The sequence below is a fragment of the Simochromis diagramma genome, unplaced genomic scaffold (genome assembly GCF_900408965.1).
Source record: "Simochromis diagramma unplaced genomic scaffold, fSimDia1.1 OVJJ01000320.1, whole genome shotgun sequence".
Taxonomy (NCBI): domain Eukaryota; kingdom Metazoa; phylum Chordata; class Actinopteri; order Cichliformes; family Cichlidae; genus Simochromis; species Simochromis diagramma.
In genome coordinates this window covers 2,748,387-2,767,237 of record NW_024386773.1, presented here as the reverse complement: position 1 = coordinate 2,767,237, position 18,851 = coordinate 2,748,387, and the positions used below count along the sequence as shown (strand labels likewise).

The window sequence follows — 18,851 nt, the reverse complement described above, 5'->3', positions numbered from 1 at the left end:
CATCATCATCATCATTCAGTGTGTGAATGGGTGAATGACTGGTTGTGTAAAGCGCTTTGGGGTCCTTAGGGACTAGTAAAGCGCTATACAAATACAGGCCATTTACTTCTGAGCCGAAAATTTCAAAAAACAAAAAAATCTGTTAACCATCCAGTAAATATACTCACTGACTGTACTTTTAACTTCTCCATCTAGTGGTTGATGAGATTTACTGCAAACGTTATCAAGTTGCAGAAACAGATTCAATATTCAATTTTATTTTCCAGTTAAGAACTGACTCACCAGTTTAGAGTTTCCAGCTGAACAGTGTGTTTCTGGAAAGGGGTGGGGGTGGGGGTGTACCTCTCAGAATGGGAAGAACATGGAAATTCTTCACGGAAAGAAGCTGATGCTGCAAAAAGTACCCCAGCCTGACTCCTGTGAGACCACACTGAGCCACTGTGCTGCCTTCTTTTACAACTCTGTTTCCAAAAACCTGGTAGAGATTTAATTTAGATTACCACCAAGATTCAGCAAAGCAACTGCTTTTTAACACTACTGCTGTTTGACCAATCAAAGTTTAAAAAAACAAACAAACTCTGTGATATTTTTTTTTAATATTTGATGTGTCAAGTTATCAAATCATTGCAATATTACAGATTTTTTAAACCAGGGTTGTCATCAATCATTGACTGTATAAAGTAAAGATGCATTTTAGCTTTACTTCAACTCAATTCTATGATGCAAATTTCAGAGTTCATATTTGATGCATTCAAGAGAATATGGGGCTGAAACATGAGTGGAGGACTGCATGACAGCAGACACTTTATAAGTTTCTACATTATGGTTCTCTTCCTTTCCAAGATTTTTCTAGATTTCCTAACAGCCATGAATAAATGAGTTTGTTGGATTTCATTTTAAATGGCACAAAATGAAACACTCCTCAGTTATCAGAATCAACTCCTCATTCTAGTTTTGGAGAGCTTTTACTAATATTTTGCTGTGGCAAGGACAAAACTCTCTTTTGACAGGAGGAAACCTTTGGAAGAACCAGGCTGACGGAGGTGCATCCATCTATTGCGCCCTGTTGGGGGAAGGTGATTGCTGATAATAATTGTGATTTGCTGTTAATAAAATGCATTTAATTAGCATCACATGGTATCTGGCACTTCCCCTCCTGATTATTTTTTTTAATATGACTAATATACTAAAGTCATTGTACAGAAATAATTTTAGTAAAATTATATTGGATTGATTGTGGAATGATTTATTCTTTTTTTTCTGTTGTCTTTCTTTATTCTTGCCTATTTCCAACAACAAAAAGCTTTTAACAGAAAAACTCAATTGCCAAAACGCATGTGTGAGACTTATTTTGAAAGGCAGGGCCTCCCATTTGCTCAACATTTGCCAAAAGTTTAGCTTGTGACTAAAGAAAAATTATCAGTCAGAAACTTGTGAGGAATTTTATTAGTTGATATTAGTGCCCACAATGGTATCTATTTGCAAACACACAGTAGGAGTTGAAAAACAGGGAGTGTCGTGTTTCCTGGCGTTCCCCAGCGTTATCTGATCCACAGCTCATTTCCACAGTGAGAAACTGATCCTGCACAGCTCGGCATTGAACAAAAGGTAAACTATATTATATCTAACAATTATCTTTTGCCATTTGTTTATACTATAAAAATATAATCTGCTGTTTTATAACTCTGGTAGGATATGTTGTTGTGACTTTTTCATTGACTGTTCTTATGGCCAGTTTGTGATGGCTGTTGTGTTGTTTCTGTGGAGCTGCTGTTTAAATAAAAGGGACTCAGAGCTTCAGAGCTAGCTCCAGCTTAAGAAGGATCAAAAAATGGACACAAGATAATTAAATTAAAATGCACAATTATTTGTAAGTATGAAAAGTTGTCCAGACAGTGACATTTGTGATTTATTTGCATCTTACAGATGTTTGGTATTGTGATTCTGCTCTTTAAAACTCAAAATTAGGGCGTAAACATTATCTGAGAGGGCTTCTTCTAGTTCTATGTGTTAACTATTAATCTTTCAGAAAAACAATGTCGAAAGCAACTTGTGCGTCTGTGTTAGATGTTCTCACACTAAAATTGGCTTTCCGGGCAGGAAATGCGCGACCTGCTGACGACTCAGAGCCAGAACTCTTACAGGGAGCAGATCAAGAAGGAGATGTTGACCCGTTTAACCTGGAGGAGCCGCTATGCCAAACTCTACCCATCCTGCTACAATCCCTGGAACAACAGCAAAGAGCCCACACAGCTGCCAAAGCTACCTGCTGACCCTCAGTGAGCCCCTTCATTTATATTAAAGTGGAAGAGTGAAGATTTAAAACCTTAGTTGTCTTGAGTATCCACATGTGCTCAGCTATCATTTGTTTTCATGGTCTGGGTAAAAGCAGATTTATCTGATGTTACTGAGACCCACATAATTAGACTAAACCTACTGGGGGTAGCTAGGCATGAATGTGACACTAATATTAACCAACATTGTAGATGATTGCTGTGCAGCACTTTGGTCAGCGTCTGTTGGCCTTAAATGTGGGACATAAATAAACGTGACTTGATTTAATATTAACCAAGAGTCCAAACCTCAGAAACATGACAGATTCCAGCGACCATGACATTACACACGCATGAAAATAAACATTAACTTTCTGTTTATCTTCCATCAGGGCTGTTGTGCCTCTTGTTGCCAGGACTACTGAGAAGCAGAGCGACCTTCTTCCTCGTCGCCCTTCTCCTCCTCCTGTGTGCTCTGTGGGAGGTGAACAGCAGCTCAGTGTGCCTCCTCTAATGAGGCCGGTTTCGCCCCACACCAGAGAGGCTCTGTATCAGGACTCCTCTCACCATGTACGTATCACTTTGACAGTCAAACTCTCTTTCGTAAAATTAACATTTAAACATTTAAATATAAATATCATCACTTTTGCTTTCAGCAGAAAGCTCCTGAAGCTTTTGAAGTGTCGGAATATGGAAAGCTAACAACATCCCTCTTACCAGTAGGCTAAGTTATTTTTAGCCAATTACAAGTTGAATCTGGTAGTTTGGGTTGTTAGCTAAGATACCGTCATTAAGAAGAGGCACAACTAATGTGTCTATGCGAGCTGATTTGCGATGCGCACCGCTGGCGCGGCCATTTGTTTTTTGATGCACTTTCTCAGATTAATTCACTGCGTGTCGTGCCCAGGGCTGGACCGGGACAAAAAAACAGCCCGGGCTTGACTAAAGACCGGCCCACCAGGTATTAAAGCCATTAAGCCTTTGAATGAAAACAAACGTTGTTGTGACAGTGATGTACAGTCTTGTTGGTATATGTATGATTTCTATACATTTTATGTCAGATAAAAACTTTGGTTGTAAGCTTCAGATAATTATTTAATAGCAGCCCGACATTTTAAAAGAGAATAAGAAAGTATTTCTTTGTGCCCCCCTTTCCCTGTTAATGCCCCGCCTGGCCCCCCTGGCAACACTTTGCTAGACCCGCCCCTGCACAGTTACCAGCTGTCAGGTACATAAAAAAGGATCCTGGTGTTATTTGTCTCTCAGAAACAGTTCATAACTTCCCTTCAACCCATTCATGTCACCTAAAAGGTAAACCTGTTTCTCCATCACCTGTTCAGCTCTGATGATTCAGTAAGGACATCTCCTGGTTTCATCTTCATGTTTCCCTCTCACCAGATATACAAACCGATATCATGACCAGCAGCTTTTACAGCTGTGGCTCCAGCAAACATCAGCTGATACTAGAAATTAATATTAAATAAATTCTAACAACAGCTGATAAAGCTTAAACGTGCTGCTGTTTAGCACGACAACCGGCGGTTTCCTCTTTCTGGCGCAAAGTGGGCGATAAACAAACAAGAGAGAAAAGCCGATCAGCTGCTCATTGATCATTAAAGTAGCAACAGGAGAGAGAGGGGGAGAGAATGAGAGAAGAGGCAGCTGTGCAGCATAACGACAGAATAAATCCACCTTTGTGTCTTTTTCCATCCTAGACAAACTGCGTCCCTTCTCAGCTCAACACGACACGAGCAATAATTTCTCTGAATGCGGGACGATTCCGTTTGTACGGGACGGTTGGCAACTCCACTAACTAACCTTATGAATAAAATAAAGTTCACTATCAGTAACATCATAGCACCCACCCAGCTGTATAGAAACTGTCATGCTAGCTAGTACGCAGTACGAGTTATTGTAACTGACTGTAAAAAGTCAGCACAACGAAAATAAACAAAACTTGGTTTATATCTGACCCAGATAGACTGCAGGTCATAACTTCTTACCTGAAGTTCAGTTCACACTCGGACCATCGGCTGCCTTGGGTCTCTCCTCTTCGGGTCTCTCCTCTCCCTCATCCACCTGCTGGCCTCCACTTGTTAATTTTACTGAATCTGTGGAAGCTCCGCCACAGCCACCACCATACAACTAAGTTATTTTTACACAGCGGCCAGCATCTGGCCAATCCACCACCTTTCATTGTTTATACCGTTACAAAAAAAAATCATCGGCCCACCGAGCAAATGCCTGGTATGCCCGATGGCCAGTCCAGCTATGGTCGTGCCATCAGTTAACCCTTTGCGTGCCAACTGTGGCACGCGTGCCTAGGGTTGCCGACCTCTGTGCTAGAGGGTGTGGGGGAGCCACAGCCCCGTCCTCCAGGGCATGAAGCAGGTATGGAGGAGATCAAAACTCCAGACATCCAGAGGCCCCCAGAACACAAGAGACCAAGGGAGACCAACAGAGGGGCAGCCGCGCCACTGTCCCAGAAAGAGCTGAGGAGAGTCCCAGATGAGGGGTCACTCAGCAGCCGCGGAGCAGAAGCCGGGGGGGTTGCAGTGACGTGCCCGTGAGCTCCGCCGGCAGCCAGCTGTGCCAGAGTGACCGAGCCCCAGGCCGAGAGGCTGAGGGCACCCCACCCCCAAAGTGGCCCGAGCGAGCCCCAGGCTCCAGGGCCCGAAAGGCAGCCACCAAGGAGTGAGCCGGTGTGTACCCGGACGCCCATCCCCGGACACAAAGAACCGCCAACGCACCGATGTCTGAGGGCATCTACCACTGGCAGGGGAAGTAGTGGGGGGAGATAGGCCTCCATACCTTGGAGGACCTGAGATGTCCCTAGAGAGGTGGCGTCTGATACCCAACCTGACATATAGACACAGACATGCAGGCACACACAGATACAAACATCCATTCCCACCCTCATGCTCTCATATGCAATTACTCAACACTCACCCAACGTGGTGACAGACATAAAGAGACACTGTACACACGATCACACTCCCCAAGCGTACTCTAAGCCCCAGGTCTAGGTACCCTTGCCCCTGGAGGGGGAAACTGCACCCAGACCCAGGTAGTGTTACCCTTTTCCCTGGGGTGGAGAGAAGCAGACTGCCCCGACTCGGCAGCAGCAGGGAGGCCCCACATTCCAGACCCCAATCAGACGGCCAACTCCTCCTCTTAGCCCCCCGCTCCAGCAGGTCGCAGAGAACGGGGGTGTGTGAAGACTCCAAACCTCCCTCCGCCCGCTCATATGTAGTGTTGATGCATGTGTGTTCTAAGGTGCATTTAAAACCCAGGAGGGCATGGAGCTACCTGCCAGAGAGCAGCAGGTAAGCGCATAGCCCCTCCTGATAGCCCTCAGTGTCTACATGTATTTAAAATTGAGAGGTGGGCAACGACGCCAGGGGTGAGGTTGTACACCCTGATGGTCTTTTGGATTCCGTGTAGCGTGCCCACCCCCAAGATCCTATATGTATGTGTTATGAGAGTGTGAGTAATGTGAATGTCTAAGTTGTGGGATAAAATTGAGGCACAGGCAGCCAGAAGGGGACAGAGGGGGGGATGCCTCCCCTGCACCCTGGTGACACATCTTTACCCCAAGGCCCTGCATGTGTGGGTGATTGTGGTGGAGCGGGAAGAGGGAGGCAGCTGGAGATGGGGAGGGAAGGAAGGGAGGGGCAAGTGACCCATCCCTGGGGCCAGCTTCCCCACTGACCCCAGTAGGCACCCCCACACGTGGGTTTTGATTAAGCTTTTCACCGTAGTCTCCGCGTCTTCTCCAGCGGCTTCTGGAATACCAGAAAATACAAGATTATCACGCATGCCACGAGCTTGTAGATCAATAACTGTCTCTTTTATGTTTTTTATTTTCTCTATTTAGCTGGGTAACATTGTCTGTGAGACATTTCACCGACTCCCTTAGCGTGGCATTTTCAGCAGCGAGCGTTTCCACCTGCTGCTGGCTGAACTCCAGGGATTCTTGCAAGGACTTAAATTCCCAGTGAGGAATCTCCACCAAGGACAGCCTTGCATCGAAACTGGACTTGCAGTTTGTCGTTTGTCGATTGACTCCAGTATGTCGGCAATATCTTTGCCGGCTGGCGATGTTATGCCGGGGGAATCTGCCGGGCGACATCTTTAAGACGACGGTGTCTCAGATTTGGCCAGGGAAGATGCACTCTGGGCCTTCTTCATTACCAGATCCTGGAAGCACTGATTGATGTAATCTTAGAGAGCCTCTAAACTCTCCCCGTTGTTCTCCAGGGTGTTGGAGATGATTTAGACAAATGTTGTTAGTTATAAGACAATTGATAAGTGTATTTGGTAATACTGAAGCTTAAAGGAATTTGTTCAATTCTAAATTCTAAACTACCATTCGCTTTAATTTTCCACAAAAATCTCTGGGGTCTGACATCAGTTACAACATGATTCGCTTACCTTGTCCGTCACTTACCTCTCTCTGTTCCACTTACCTCTCTCTGTTGGACTGACTCCATCTTGCTGACAACACATAGAAGATAGCAACTCATAAGTGGTCACAGACCTGTCCCTGTGCTCAAATCAACCGTTTCAGGCAATCAGACTGCAAGTTCACGATATTTTGGTTGTGTCACAATTTCCAGTTTTCTACAGTGTGACTGTAGCATAACTGAGTGAAGTGAGCTGCAAGTATCTGCTGTGGCAGGAGCCATGATGAATGTCCTCTTTAATCCTTTGAGATACTTGGAAAGATAATTAGTAGGGGTGCAACGATACTCGTATCAATATTGAACCGTTCGATACAGTGCTTTCAGTTCGGTACGCATATGTATCGAACAATACAAACATTTTTATTTATTTTATCAACTTTTCTTCTGACGATGCTGTCTGTGTTGAGCGCTCAGTGGATCTGCGTCCGACTACTCCGCCTAGGCTGCACTGTCGAGTGCAGATCCACTGAGCGCAGCGCAAGCTAACAAGACAGAAGCTAAGCTCGTTGCAACATGGCAACTGCCTCAACGCTACCCGAAATTGAACCTCCCCCACCCTCATTCAGATCTGGTGTTTGGAACTATCATGGTCTTCATGTGAAGCATGACCCTGAAGGTAAGCGCGTCATGGACAAAAGTAAAACAGTATGTCGGATGTGCCACGCAATGCTCAATTACATTGGTGGGAACTAGTGCGTTAGCGCAGTTAGCTTGTTAACGTGTTGACACCGTCCAGCCCCACGCACGGGGCGATCTGCGGTAACTTGTTAACGGAGATTTGCCGCGTTATGGCGTTAATGTCATTTTAACGAGATTAACACTGACAGCACTAGTGGGAACACAACGAATATGACTGCACATTTACTCCGACATCATCCTAGTGCAAAGACAAGTGGAAGCAGACAAAAACAACAAGCACGCATGCTACAAACTTTACCCGAGTCATTTAGACAGCCGTTAGCACATGATTCTCCTTATGGGGACCTGATATGTTTAATATGCTGCTGAGAATATAGCTCAGAAGAAGCGTATAGTATAGCTTTTATTTTGGAAAGAGCCATTTCTCTGTAATAAACTCTCTTTTCCAAAGATGAGTGATTCCTCGATCAGATAGATCTATTTTTTATTTTTTATTTTGTTGTTTCACCAACATTAAATTTAAAAACTGTACTTTTGGGTTAAAATGTATATTTATAATTTTAATAAATGACAAATTAAAAAGGCATGAACATTTTTTGTATCGAAAAAATATCGAACCGTGACACCAAAGTATCAAACCGAACCGAACCGTGAATTTTGTGTATCGTTGCACCCCTAATAATTAGCTATAATAAAATAAACCCTGCCATTTTATCATTTTAGTAATTTTATTCAGTATATCCCTATATTCCTACATTTTTGTAAAAGTGATGTTTTATGTAATCTATGTGTCTTTTGCAGGGCAAAGGGAGAACTCTGTACTTGCACAGACGTGGACACATTAAACCTGAGGAGAAGTTTAACTTTCCCCTGCTCTCCTCCTGGGATTATGGCTGGAGGCTTGGTACGATGGAGTCACAATCTGCCCCCTGTGGTGTGGTGACTGTAAAATGATGCATAAACTTAAGAAAGATAAACTTTGTTGAATCAAAAATCACCATTAGGTACTAAATGTACTATAACATCGGTAGTAATCCTGTGTTTTAATACCAGGAGATCTTGTAACAGTGAATGATTAAACTATAGTCACTATTTGGAATTTAAATATCTTAAAGGTTACACAATGCAAGGTGTTTTTTTTTTCCAGTCTGATCACAGTCAGAGGTATGTGCCTCATATCAGGCATGTCCCACCTTTCTCGCAAACATCATACAGATCCAAGAGGAGGGGAAAAAAGTAAATTAGAGTATTCAGAGCAGTCTGAAAGCTGAGGTTTTGATGCAGGGAGATTACATGTGCATGTGCTGAACAGATTATTTGAAACTCTGGCCGTGATTAATATGAACATCCACCACTGAAACAGTATATATGTATGATGAAAATAAAGAAAAACACAAGGTCCTGCCTTAACGTAGAGAAAAAAAGTTAAAGCGACAATCCTCTCTGCACAGTTTTTGCTAGCTTACCTTATCAGCTTCTACTCATACAAAATCATATTTTTCAGATTTTTGTTATTAGGTCAGTTTCTTCCAGTTGTAGTAATAGAAATTGTTGAGTTTTTATTAACTAAATGTTATTCAGTGCATCACTGGGTCCAGCCTGTGGAGGTCACTGGGCCAGTGTCAGACTTAGTTTAACTGAACAACATTCACACCATGACTGTGATTAACTCAGACAGGTTTTACTGTGAATGTGCTCAGTTCCAGTCTGCCACCACAGATTTGTAGATCTGTAGATGCTTTCCGCTCAAATTTGTAATTCTTCAGATTATTGTAATCTTCCTTTATCCACAGGTGACTACACGCTAGATTACAGAACTCCATCCAGCGCCAGGTCATCCTTGGTGAAGAACACCTTCTATGCAAAGAACGGGGTATTCAGCCGCCCAGCAGCCACCGACACCCTAGGCTGAGGTTCTGTTACCCCATACCAGAGGCTGCTCTTTAATGAGGGTAAAGAGCACTTCAAAGGCAATCGTGCCAACAGATGTCCAACTATAACCCCAGGCTAATGTGATTTGGGAATTTCCTGGTATTATAAACTCATTTACTTAAAAAAAATCGTATCTTTTTTCTGTTTGTTTTAGAAGTTTTCGAAGGTACGTGTTGAACTATTTAGATTTTGACTTCCTATCAAACAAAAGACAAAACAAAGCTTTGATACATGAGTACACCTGTAAGAGGTCATATTTATCATGAGATAAAATGTCCTGTCAGGAAATATGGTGATGGGAATAAAAAGTGCACATGCAGCCCATCAATCCATCCTGAAATCCAGTACTTCCTGTAATGCTGTCTGTTTACGATGCACATGGCTGTAGGGTTAAGTGTCTAATAACCTGATACCAAGTGTTGGATATTTAATGAGTATCTTGCCTGGAAAGAGTCCGGAAGAAGCAACTGACCTTTATACACCTGAAACCTGAGTACTAGGTGTATTCCAATGAGCCACCAGAGGAAATGTTACACAGCACAGGCTAGTATTGATTCCTAATTAAACATAATTATTTAAAGACTATATTTTCTGCTCATTTTGAGCTCCATAATTGCTCTTGGACTGTACAAATAGTGCATGACTCACAGTACAACATAACCCTTCTTTAATTTTTATTGGGGTTTGGTGCAGCTCCTCAGTTTATCATCTGTCTGAAACTAGTTGTCCAGCTCCTTCATCTTAAAGGAAACTTTCCTCTGATTTGCTGCTGCTTATAAACAGAATGTGAGTGGAGCTTAAGATGAACTGACCATATTAGTGGATCCTATCTGTTATGGCTCATTCTGAGCCAAAATTATAAAGAAGACTGCCTGACACCAAGCAGGCATTTAGAGCAGTCTGGTCACGTTTAATGTAAGAGCATCTCCAAAAGTTGATTCTGTTCATCTGGACGTGGCATTTTCAGTGGGAGAAACGTTTTGTCACTCATCCAAGTGACTTCTTCAGTCTCAGCTGACTGCAGGTTTCCCCAATCTTATAAACAGTACATTTGCATAATGACTGAAACCAGCCCACTGAAGGAACAATGGGCTGGGAGGTCAGTTCCTTCATTATAATTATGTAAGAGCATATATGACAGAAGAAAAAAAGAATAATAGATCAGTATAATTTCTAGCTAAAGGTCCTTCTCTGAGTGTTTTGCAACTGAGGCGTTTGTGTTTCATAAGGTCAGCTGTGTGTGTTTTTTGTTAATTAATCACATACATTGTTTGATCTTACAGTGAATGTTATAATCCTGCAACTCCTGTCACAAGTGCATTAAATCAATTTCACAAAACCACTTTCACCAGTTGTTTTGTGGAGGAAGTAGACTCTATACAGAATCTACAAAATGCAGTTTTTAAATTTTGATTTCACTCATGGGGGGGGGGGGATAGGGGCGTAATTTACAGGGGGGTTAGGGGGGTTATGACCCCCCCCCCCTACCCCCCACCCCCCATATTAACACCCAACCAATATAACCCCCCCAATAAAATTATGAATTATCTTGCATAAATAGACTGTTGATTTTATTTACTAATTTCAGGTATTACCAGCAAAATAGCTGCATGTTTAATCATCTAGGAGTTTACCCAGATTTACCCCCCCTCCCCCCCAATGTTCAACACAAAGTTAAGCAAACAAACAAACAAATAATGAAATCGAGGAGGGGGGAAATATTTTTTTCACAGATAAAAGATGGATGGTGTCTAAAAAATCGACCCACTGTGACCTGCTTTCTTACTCATGGCCAGGAGGAGGCGACTTATTGGGCTGCCAAAAGAAGCCTGAGCATTTAGACATCCATGAGGGAATGATGCTGCGGCTCAGCTGATTTATGATCTCAGTAAACACATTTCTGATGTGTTTGTGGTCTCAATTTCTAGTTTTAGGTCTCACTGAATTCACTATCGTTGTTTTGTTTATCATTAGTTGTAATTATGATGCCCACGAGAGCTGGTACTCACGTTTTCATTTTAATTCAATTCAATTCAATTCAATTTTATTTATATAATGCCAAATCACAACAAAAGTCGCCTCAAGGCGCTTCATAGATACAGAGAAAACCCCAACAATCATATGACCCCCTATGAGCAAGCACTTTGGCGACAGTGGGAAGGAAAAACTCCCTTTTAACAGGAAGAAACCTCCGGCAGAACCAGGCTCAGGGAGGGGCGGGGCCATCTGCTGCGACCGGTTGGGGTGAGAGAAGGAAGACAGGATAGAAGACATGCTGTGGAAGAGAGACAGAGATTATTAACAGATATGATTCAATGCAGAGAGGTCTGTTAATACATAGTGAGTGAGAAAGGTGACTGGAAAGGAAAAACTAAATGCATCATGGGAATTCCCCGGCAGCCTACGTCTATTGCAGCATAACTAAGGGAAGATTCAGGGTCACTTGGTCCAGCCCTAACTATATGCTTTAGCAAAAAGGAAAGTTTTAAGCCTAATCTTAAAAGTAAAGATAGAGTCTGTCTCCCGAATCCAAACTGGAAGCTGGTTCCACAGAAGAGGGGCCTGAAGTTGGCGATGTACTAAAAGTACAGCATCCCTCAGTTTCACAGAGGGATCCACCTTGAAGCTTGACTAATGCCACAAAAGCTCCATCTTATATGTAGTCAATGGCCAGTGCCTGATGTCACGAGTCATATCACTGTAATTAATATCAAGCAGCTAACCTTGAGAGATAACTTGTCAAAAAACACTTACCCAGATTCAATCAGCAACAATTTACTGTTCATCGTTTACTGTCACTTATTATTATATAATACTTACCACTATTTTAAAATAAGTTTCCATGTCCCCATCACCAGCCCAGAAAGAGAGAAATTTGAGAGCAATAACAACCTTATAAGAACGAGTCAGTGGAGCTAATTTTAAAATTGTGTTGTTCAAATTGTTGTTCAAGACAATGACTAGTAGTAAGTACACTGTGAATATTAGCTATTTGTAGAGCTAAAAGGTTTAGCCAAAGTTTTATAATGGTATATAAAAATTGAAATAAGAACCTGGATTTAGTTTTATGGTGTGCATTCAGGTTGCCTACCAGCCCGACCTTGAGCTGAGAACGCCATCATCTACCTGCTCAATCGTGTCTATGCCCATCTGGACCAGTCGGCAAGCACAGTAAGAGTCATGTTTTTTGACTTTTCCAGTGCATTCAATACCATCAGGCCGACCTTCCATAGTGATAAGCTGATAGTGATGCAGGTAGATGCCTCTCTGACAGGAAGACCAAGATATGCGTCTTCAGCATTGTGTGTCTGACAAAAAGGGCCTGTATTTGTATAGCGCTTTACTAGTCCCTAAGGACCCCAAAGTGCTTTACACATCCAGTCATCCACCCATTCACACGGTGATCAGCAACCTCTTTCCCCTCTACACCACAGACTTAAGCCACCGCACAGAGACCAGCCATCTTCATGTTTTCTGATGATTCTGTGGTGGTTGGATGCATCAGTGACGGTGATGAGACAAAGTACCAGGCTGTGGTTCTCTTTTGTCATGTGGTGCAGCTCAATATGACAAAGACCAAAGAACTGATTGTGGACTTTAGGAGGACCAGGAAACCTGTGACCCCTGTTTCAATCCAGGGGGTCGATACGGACATTGTGGAGGACCATACATACCTTTAAGTTTACATTGATAATAAACTGGACTGAGTTAAAAAATACCACTGCACCTTAAGGTAGGAGAGGCGGATGTTATCCAAGATAAGGACAATGCTGCACAATACCTCCCACCCACTCCATGACGTGTTGGCCAGTCACAGGAACATGTTCAGTGAGAGACTGAGATTACCCAAACGCACCACTGAACGACACAGTTAATCATTCCTGCTTGTGGCCATCTCCCTGTACAAGTCCTCCATCATATTGCAATAGTTACTTCCTGTGCACATCCTCTACAGTGAGAATAACAAATGACAAGTTTTACAGCTTAGAGTAAAATGTAAATCATACATATTAAATCTCTGTGATGTTCTGGATATGTATAATTTAGTAATTTGTATATATTAGAGCTATTTCTTATATTTTGTATAATTGTAATATATTGTATTATTCAATTTAGTTTAGTGCGTTACTGTTCTTATTGTCTTGAAGCCACTGTAACCATATAATTTCCTTAAGGATTAATAAAGTGTTCTGATTTTGATTCTGATACATTTAACAAAATTCATTCTGTTTTAAGATGTGTCACAGCGGACATGAAAAACATTTGCATTTGAGTGTTTACATTTGACCACAAGAGGGAAGAATTTGCTAGTCATGTAAACCTGTAAAATATCTGATAATAGTAAAACATCATGAAAGTAACATTTAGTAATTTTATGAGTACAGAAAGTTAAACTTTGAGGGCATGTGAAAGAAGAGCTTAAAATTAAATGTGTTCATAGACTTAAACTTATAATTAAACAAAAGAACTAAACTTAAGCTTAAAACACATTATTGTAATATTTCCATATCAGTTAATGTGAAAGCAGTAAACACTGGACCTTTAACAAAACACTACAGACACAGTGAAGTAAAACTGGGGAATTGTTTACTGTGTTTCCATACTCTTGTAAACCAGTGAAAAATGCATGCATGAGTAAAACATGATTTGTGGTTAGTGTAATGGGATGAATTCTGCAACACAGAGCTAACCTTTACAAATGTGGATAGTCTTTGCTCTGTTAAAGAAGACACAAATATCATTTAGTTCCTTTAACTGTCCCAGAAGGTTTGTAATTTATTAAACTGTGGAGACTGCAGATTTAGGAGGTTGGGAAGATCTGGAAGCCAGTGAATATGGTGCTGGCGCTGGCCTGGCCTGTCAGGATGGTGTTCGTCTTGACTGTCTTCAGTGAGACCACGTCGCCAACTTCCAGCTCCAGAACTGCCGTGCCAGAGACGACCAGAAACCCATTATACTGGTCACACAATTCCATGTCACTTACACCATTTTTCTCCAACTTCAGGCACACCTAGAGGATCACAAGTCACACACAGAAATTTTATTTATTATAAGATTGTAAACAAGCATTCCTTATATAAGAATTATTTCAAGAGGTGTGACTGCATTTAAATAAACTTTACAAAAGTTGTTTTTGTAAGAATCTAAATAATACAAAAACAAACAATATTGTAAATAATAGAAATCATGGAAATCATCGCAACTTTATATTCTAAAAGATTTGTGTATTTTACATTTATTTTCCAACATAATGAGGAAATACAAAAATAGAAAAGACAAGGATTGGCTTAAAGACTGGCAGAAATAAAGTAATGGAGAAAAAAAAATCATTTTTTTACAGGCTTTTTCCAAAATGTTTAACAATCATTGCTAACAATGAATTTTACAAGCAAACAATCAAACCTATCAAAATGTATGAAATTTGATCACTGGAGTTGTTGTAGTTTCCCCTCCCTGATAATGCATATTAATTTATAGTTTTCTGAATATTTCCCAATTTGGAATCAAAATCCAGAATGAAGTATTTTTTTGTTAATGTAGAAATATTTAATTTCAAGTAAGAATTCAAGAGATATTTAAATATAGTGAGGCAAAAGAAAACTTTGATATCAATGTTCTCATTGTGGATACTGTTCCCTTTTACTATCAGGTGGAATTATTATGAGGCTTTTAATATTCATACTTTAAGTTGTAAGTACTGAGCTTGAAAGTTGAGTAGGAAACATGACAGCAGTTTAATCTATACAATATTGGAACACTAAAAAGGAGAAGGACAAACACGAACTTGGCAGAAACAGAAAATACAGAGTAGTTTTACAAGAATAAATTATTCATACTCACCTTATACTTTCCTGAGATGTGGTAACTGAAGAAATATATGCCTCTGTCGGTGCAGATGTACGTTGTATCATTTGTCAGTCTTTCTCCTCGAAACGGTTCATTCTCTTCAGCCAAAATTGGTCTGTGGGAGATTTACAGATCAACAACGATAGTTTGTTTTTCTGTTTTTTTAAGTTTTGAGTTGTGCTAGTTCTTACAAAACAAAGAGCTGTGGTTATTTTTTATTCATAGCAATGTGTGTATTAGAGATGTGCAAAGCAGCCGGTATTTGTATCTGTACTTGTATTTGTTGAGGAGGGAAAAGTATTTGTATTTGTATTCGAGTAATATTTTTTAAAAATGCGTAAAAATCCAGTTTTTTTGCGTTGCACTTTTAACAAGCATTATAGTGTAAGTATTCTTTAATTATATCCATTATAATAATTATGGATATGCAATATTAGTTGATGTTTTCCCATAAATCCAGCAATGAACATGTAACAAGGAACGTCATTGAACGTCATTGCCAGATGGCTCAGCAGCAGCAACATTCTTCTATTCAGTTCCCCAAATCCATGTGGGGAGTTTCAGCTAAGTTAATGAGTGACAACTACACAAGCATTGTTTTAACCTTTTTAACCGAACGTTAACGTTACTCTGTCAACAGCCTATTGTCTAAATTACTGAGCTAACAGAGCTATGTAAAGACAAAGGAACACCAGAGCACCCAACTGCAGACGTCAATGATGCAGCACAATGGCATAATCTCCCGATCTTCGCAAAAGTTATAAACTGGAACCCAGTTAAGGTACAAACATATCAATTCAGCAAACATCATGAAGCAGTTCACTCTTTTTTCGAGCCTTCTCTGTTGCTGTGTGGAGCAGTGCGTGTCAGTCACCTCTTTCACATGTCACTCACTCATCTAGTCATGTTCTGCGGTCTCATAAGGAAACTCAGGTTTTTAATATATAATAATATAATATAATATAATAAAGTTTTTCTTATTCCCGAACACAAATTTTTTAAAAAAATATTTGTTCAAAATAAATATTTGTAAAAAACACGTTATTTGTGCCTTTCCGAATACCATATTCGGGTTCGGCTCCCCCTCTAGTGTGTATTACTCTAATTAAAACCACATTTTAAAAGAGTAACATCTTGTTGGGTTGAAAAAGTTTAAAAAACACTATTTGAAACAATAACCACCTCAGGATGATGTTTAATGAGGTCATAAATCGAAGGAGCTGAGTGTCGTTTTTCTATTAATCAGATTTTTTGGACCAGTCACCCCCTGCTGGCCAGTAGAAAGAATGCAAGTTTAAGCAGTGGCTGCATTTTTCAAACCTGGAAGCTATTGCCATCTTTCATATACAGTCTATGGTTCAATTAAGATTACACAGTGTTGATGAATCTGTTACTTACTGTTCATGTTTTTAAACAAAAATCTAAAACTTGTTATGTGTGGAGACTTTACTATATGCCGCTGTTTTAGTCAGTGTTTTTTAAATAGAATAACTAAGTTAATCAGGTGCTCAGTGGTCACTTTATCTGTCATCCAATCAAAAAGTTTTTCCCTCTTTGTTTCCTTACCACTAGCTTTGGGTAGTTTCTATATTTACCTAGCAATTCTGAAATAAAATATCACTCTTTTTTCATTCTGAAGATTTAAAACTTTCAGCACACTGACCCATTGAAGATGATGGGAGTATCTACTACTGATGATGTCGTAGATTTCAAGGAGAAATAGGATTGTTGTTGGCCAAAGGGGCTTCCCTTCGGCCCGCGTAGACCTGGTAACCCCCTACTGCCTGGTTGGCCTGGGTCCCCTTTCAGTCCAGGTCGCCCTGGAGGACCAATTGGACCAGGTTCTCCTTTCTGACCCCTGATGGTATGATCTACCTCACCTGCTCATGCAAATAAACAGTTATTACACAGCATAAAAATATCAGTGGAAATTGAAACTGAAGTACAAGATAATCAGTTATATTTTGGCCAGCTTGGCAAATGCACCAATGAAGTGTTTTTAAATCTGTTAATGAAGAAGTCCTCTGACTAAACAGATGTTTTAGTAATAGGAACGAAAACCTGCACTCCATATAGTGTACAGTTAATATTGAGTATTTATTCTCTTCATGTGCAGTCTGCGCTCACCGGGGTCTCCCTTCTCTCCTTTAGCACCATCATTGCCGTTGGGCCCATGAGTGCCTGGTATCCCAGGAATCCCAGGGATTCCCCCATTGCAGGACTGCATGTCAGCTGGGGTGATGTGAACCAGAAACAGCAACACTGCAGTACTGCAGCTCAGCCACTGGAGGGCCTGATCACACAGATATGAGTTACCTTTCAAAAAAATAGACCCTCATATAAAAAAACAAATAAACCAAAACATAAAAATAAAATAAAATAAAGCTTTCAGAAGAATTTCCATCTAAGTGGAGCGACAAGCTACAAACTGAAGATATAACTTTTTAAAGATTGTATTGAATCCTTACAAAAATAATAGATTAAAATACAAAAAATACAGGAAAATGTTTAGGATAAGTACATTTGAGTCTTTAAAAAGAAATCTGTAAAAGACAAGAACTCTAAAACATTTAACTACACTGAAAAAGTGAAAGATAATTGACACAGATTTGAATCCAACATGAACAACCATTCAGCAAGAAATGTGAGGAAACCCAACACTTCTGTACAAGTCTGTACAGTTTTGTCTGGCTAGCTTTTTAGTATCTGTAAAAATCATCTCACCATTTGCAGGTAATAAAGTGTTTCCTGCTGCAGCGGAGCGATAAGCTGATGGGGAGCGGAGATGAAGACTTTTCGTTGTGCTTCACTGTGACTGCCACAGCTCAATCAGGCGAAAAAAGAGGAAGTGAAACTTAAGAGAACAAGAAGAAAAACTATTGGTGTCACTATTAATCCTTTCTGTGGTACAACACTAATTCTTCACTCTGTAGGGACTTACAGGGACAAATCCAATCTGTGGCCCCCCTATTGGGTTTTGAAGATACTGCAGCAGGTCTTTAATAGGCCGTTTAGGTCACCAGAGAAATATGGTCTGGTCTGATTATTTGGGCTTTCTCTTTATTGCTGTAGGCTCTTAACCTTGCAATGAAAATTGCCTTGAGATGATGATGTTGTTGTGATTTGGTGGTGTGTGAAAAAAAGTGAATAGAATAGCTGGGGTACCTGGAGAGAACCCATGCAGAAATGGGGGAGCATGCAAACTACACTGGAGTCCACAGACCTCAAGATTAAAACCTACGACTGTCTTCCTGTGAAGTAACATTACTAACCACTGCATCTCTAAATATACTTATTCAAAATGAAACACCCAATAATCACAAAAAATGAATGAAATAAATGTTACATCTAATTTGACATTGGTTATGAACAATACCAAGGAGGAAGCGCTGAAGTGTTAAACTGAGCAGAGATTTATTGTTTTTGCATCATGAACATCCAGAAATGATTTGCCTTTCAACTATATATATGATTGTACATACTCTTAACTGCATGTTTGGAAATGCTACACTGATTTTACAGTTTAAAAAAAAAAAGATTGTGAGGCCCTGTCTCTGCTACATCTAAAAATATAACGTCAGTTATTCAGTTTTATTTTTTATTCAACACTGGTTTAAGACTATTTTTTTTATCTTGGAGGAATATAAACCAACATCATCACATCAGATATCATTTTACAACCCATGTGAAACTG

At 40.5% G+C, this 18,851-nt stretch overlaps 2 protein-coding genes across 3 annotated transcripts; one reads left to right on the top strand and one right to left on the bottom strand.

Annotated features, from left to right (window-relative positions):
• The first annotated feature begins 1,536 nt into the window (after window positions 1-1,536).
• LOC120716214 lies at window positions 1,537-9,438 on the top strand. The gene is made up of 5 exons (XM_040003666.1): window positions 1,537-1,608; window positions 2,101-2,279; window positions 2,666-2,843; window positions 8,180-8,282; window positions 9,172-9,438. The coding sequence occupies exons 2-5, from the start codon at window positions 2,104-2,106 to the stop codon at window positions 9,288-9,290; spliced, it is 576 nt and encodes a 191-aa protein (XP_039859600.1). The 5' UTR covers window positions 1,537-1,608; window positions 2,101-2,103; the 3' UTR covers window positions 9,291-9,438.
• Window positions 9,439-13,880: 4,442 nt separating this feature from the next.
• Window positions 13,881-18,012, bottom strand: LOC120716202 (complement C1q subcomponent subunit B-like). 2 transcript variants are annotated; one of them, XM_040003650.1, is made up of 5 exons: window positions 17,882-18,012; window positions 17,285-17,450; window positions 16,821-17,037; window positions 15,152-15,272; window positions 13,881-14,321 (listed from the first exon to the last, which is right to left on the bottom strand). In XM_040003650.1, exons 1-5 carry the CDS (start codon window positions 17,882-17,884, stop codon window positions 14,112-14,114), a joined length of 717 nt encoding a protein of 238 aa, XP_039859584.1. In that variant the 5' UTR covers window positions 17,885-18,012; the 3' UTR covers window positions 13,881-14,111. The 2 variants fall into 2 exon arrangements, with proteins under 2 accessions (XP_039859584.1, XP_039859590.1); XM_040003656.1 differs by having other exon boundaries at window positions 17,285-17,473; window positions 17,882-18,002.
• Window positions 18,013-18,851: the final 839 nt, after the last annotated feature.

What these genes read in the sequence shown, in the direction of transcription:
- LOC120716214 (XM_040003666.1), top strand. Translation starts at nt 2,104, where the DNA reads ATGCGCGACCTGCTGACGACTCAGAGCCAGAACTCTTACAGGGAGCAG. An exon ending in ATCAGGACTCCTCTCACCAT is followed by an intron (nt 2,844 to 8,179) that starts GTACGTATCACT and finishes TGTCTTTTGCAG; the next exon opens with GGCAAAGGGAGAACTCTGTA. An exon ending in GGATTATGGCTGGAGGCTTG is followed by an intron (nt 8,283 to 9,171) that starts GTACGATGGAGT and finishes CTTTATCCACAG; the next exon opens with GTGACTACACGCTAGATTAC.
- LOC120716202 (XM_040003650.1), bottom strand. An exon ending in AGGAGAGAAGGGAGACCCCG is followed by an intron (nt 17,038 to 17,284) that starts GTGAGCGCAGAC and finishes TTGCATGAGCAG; the next exon opens with GTGAGGTAGATCATACCATC. An exon ending in ACTCCCATCATCTTCAATGG is followed by an intron (nt 15,273 to 16,820) that starts GTCAGTGTGCTG and finishes AATCTCCCACAG; the next exon opens with ACCAATTTTGGCTGAAGAGA.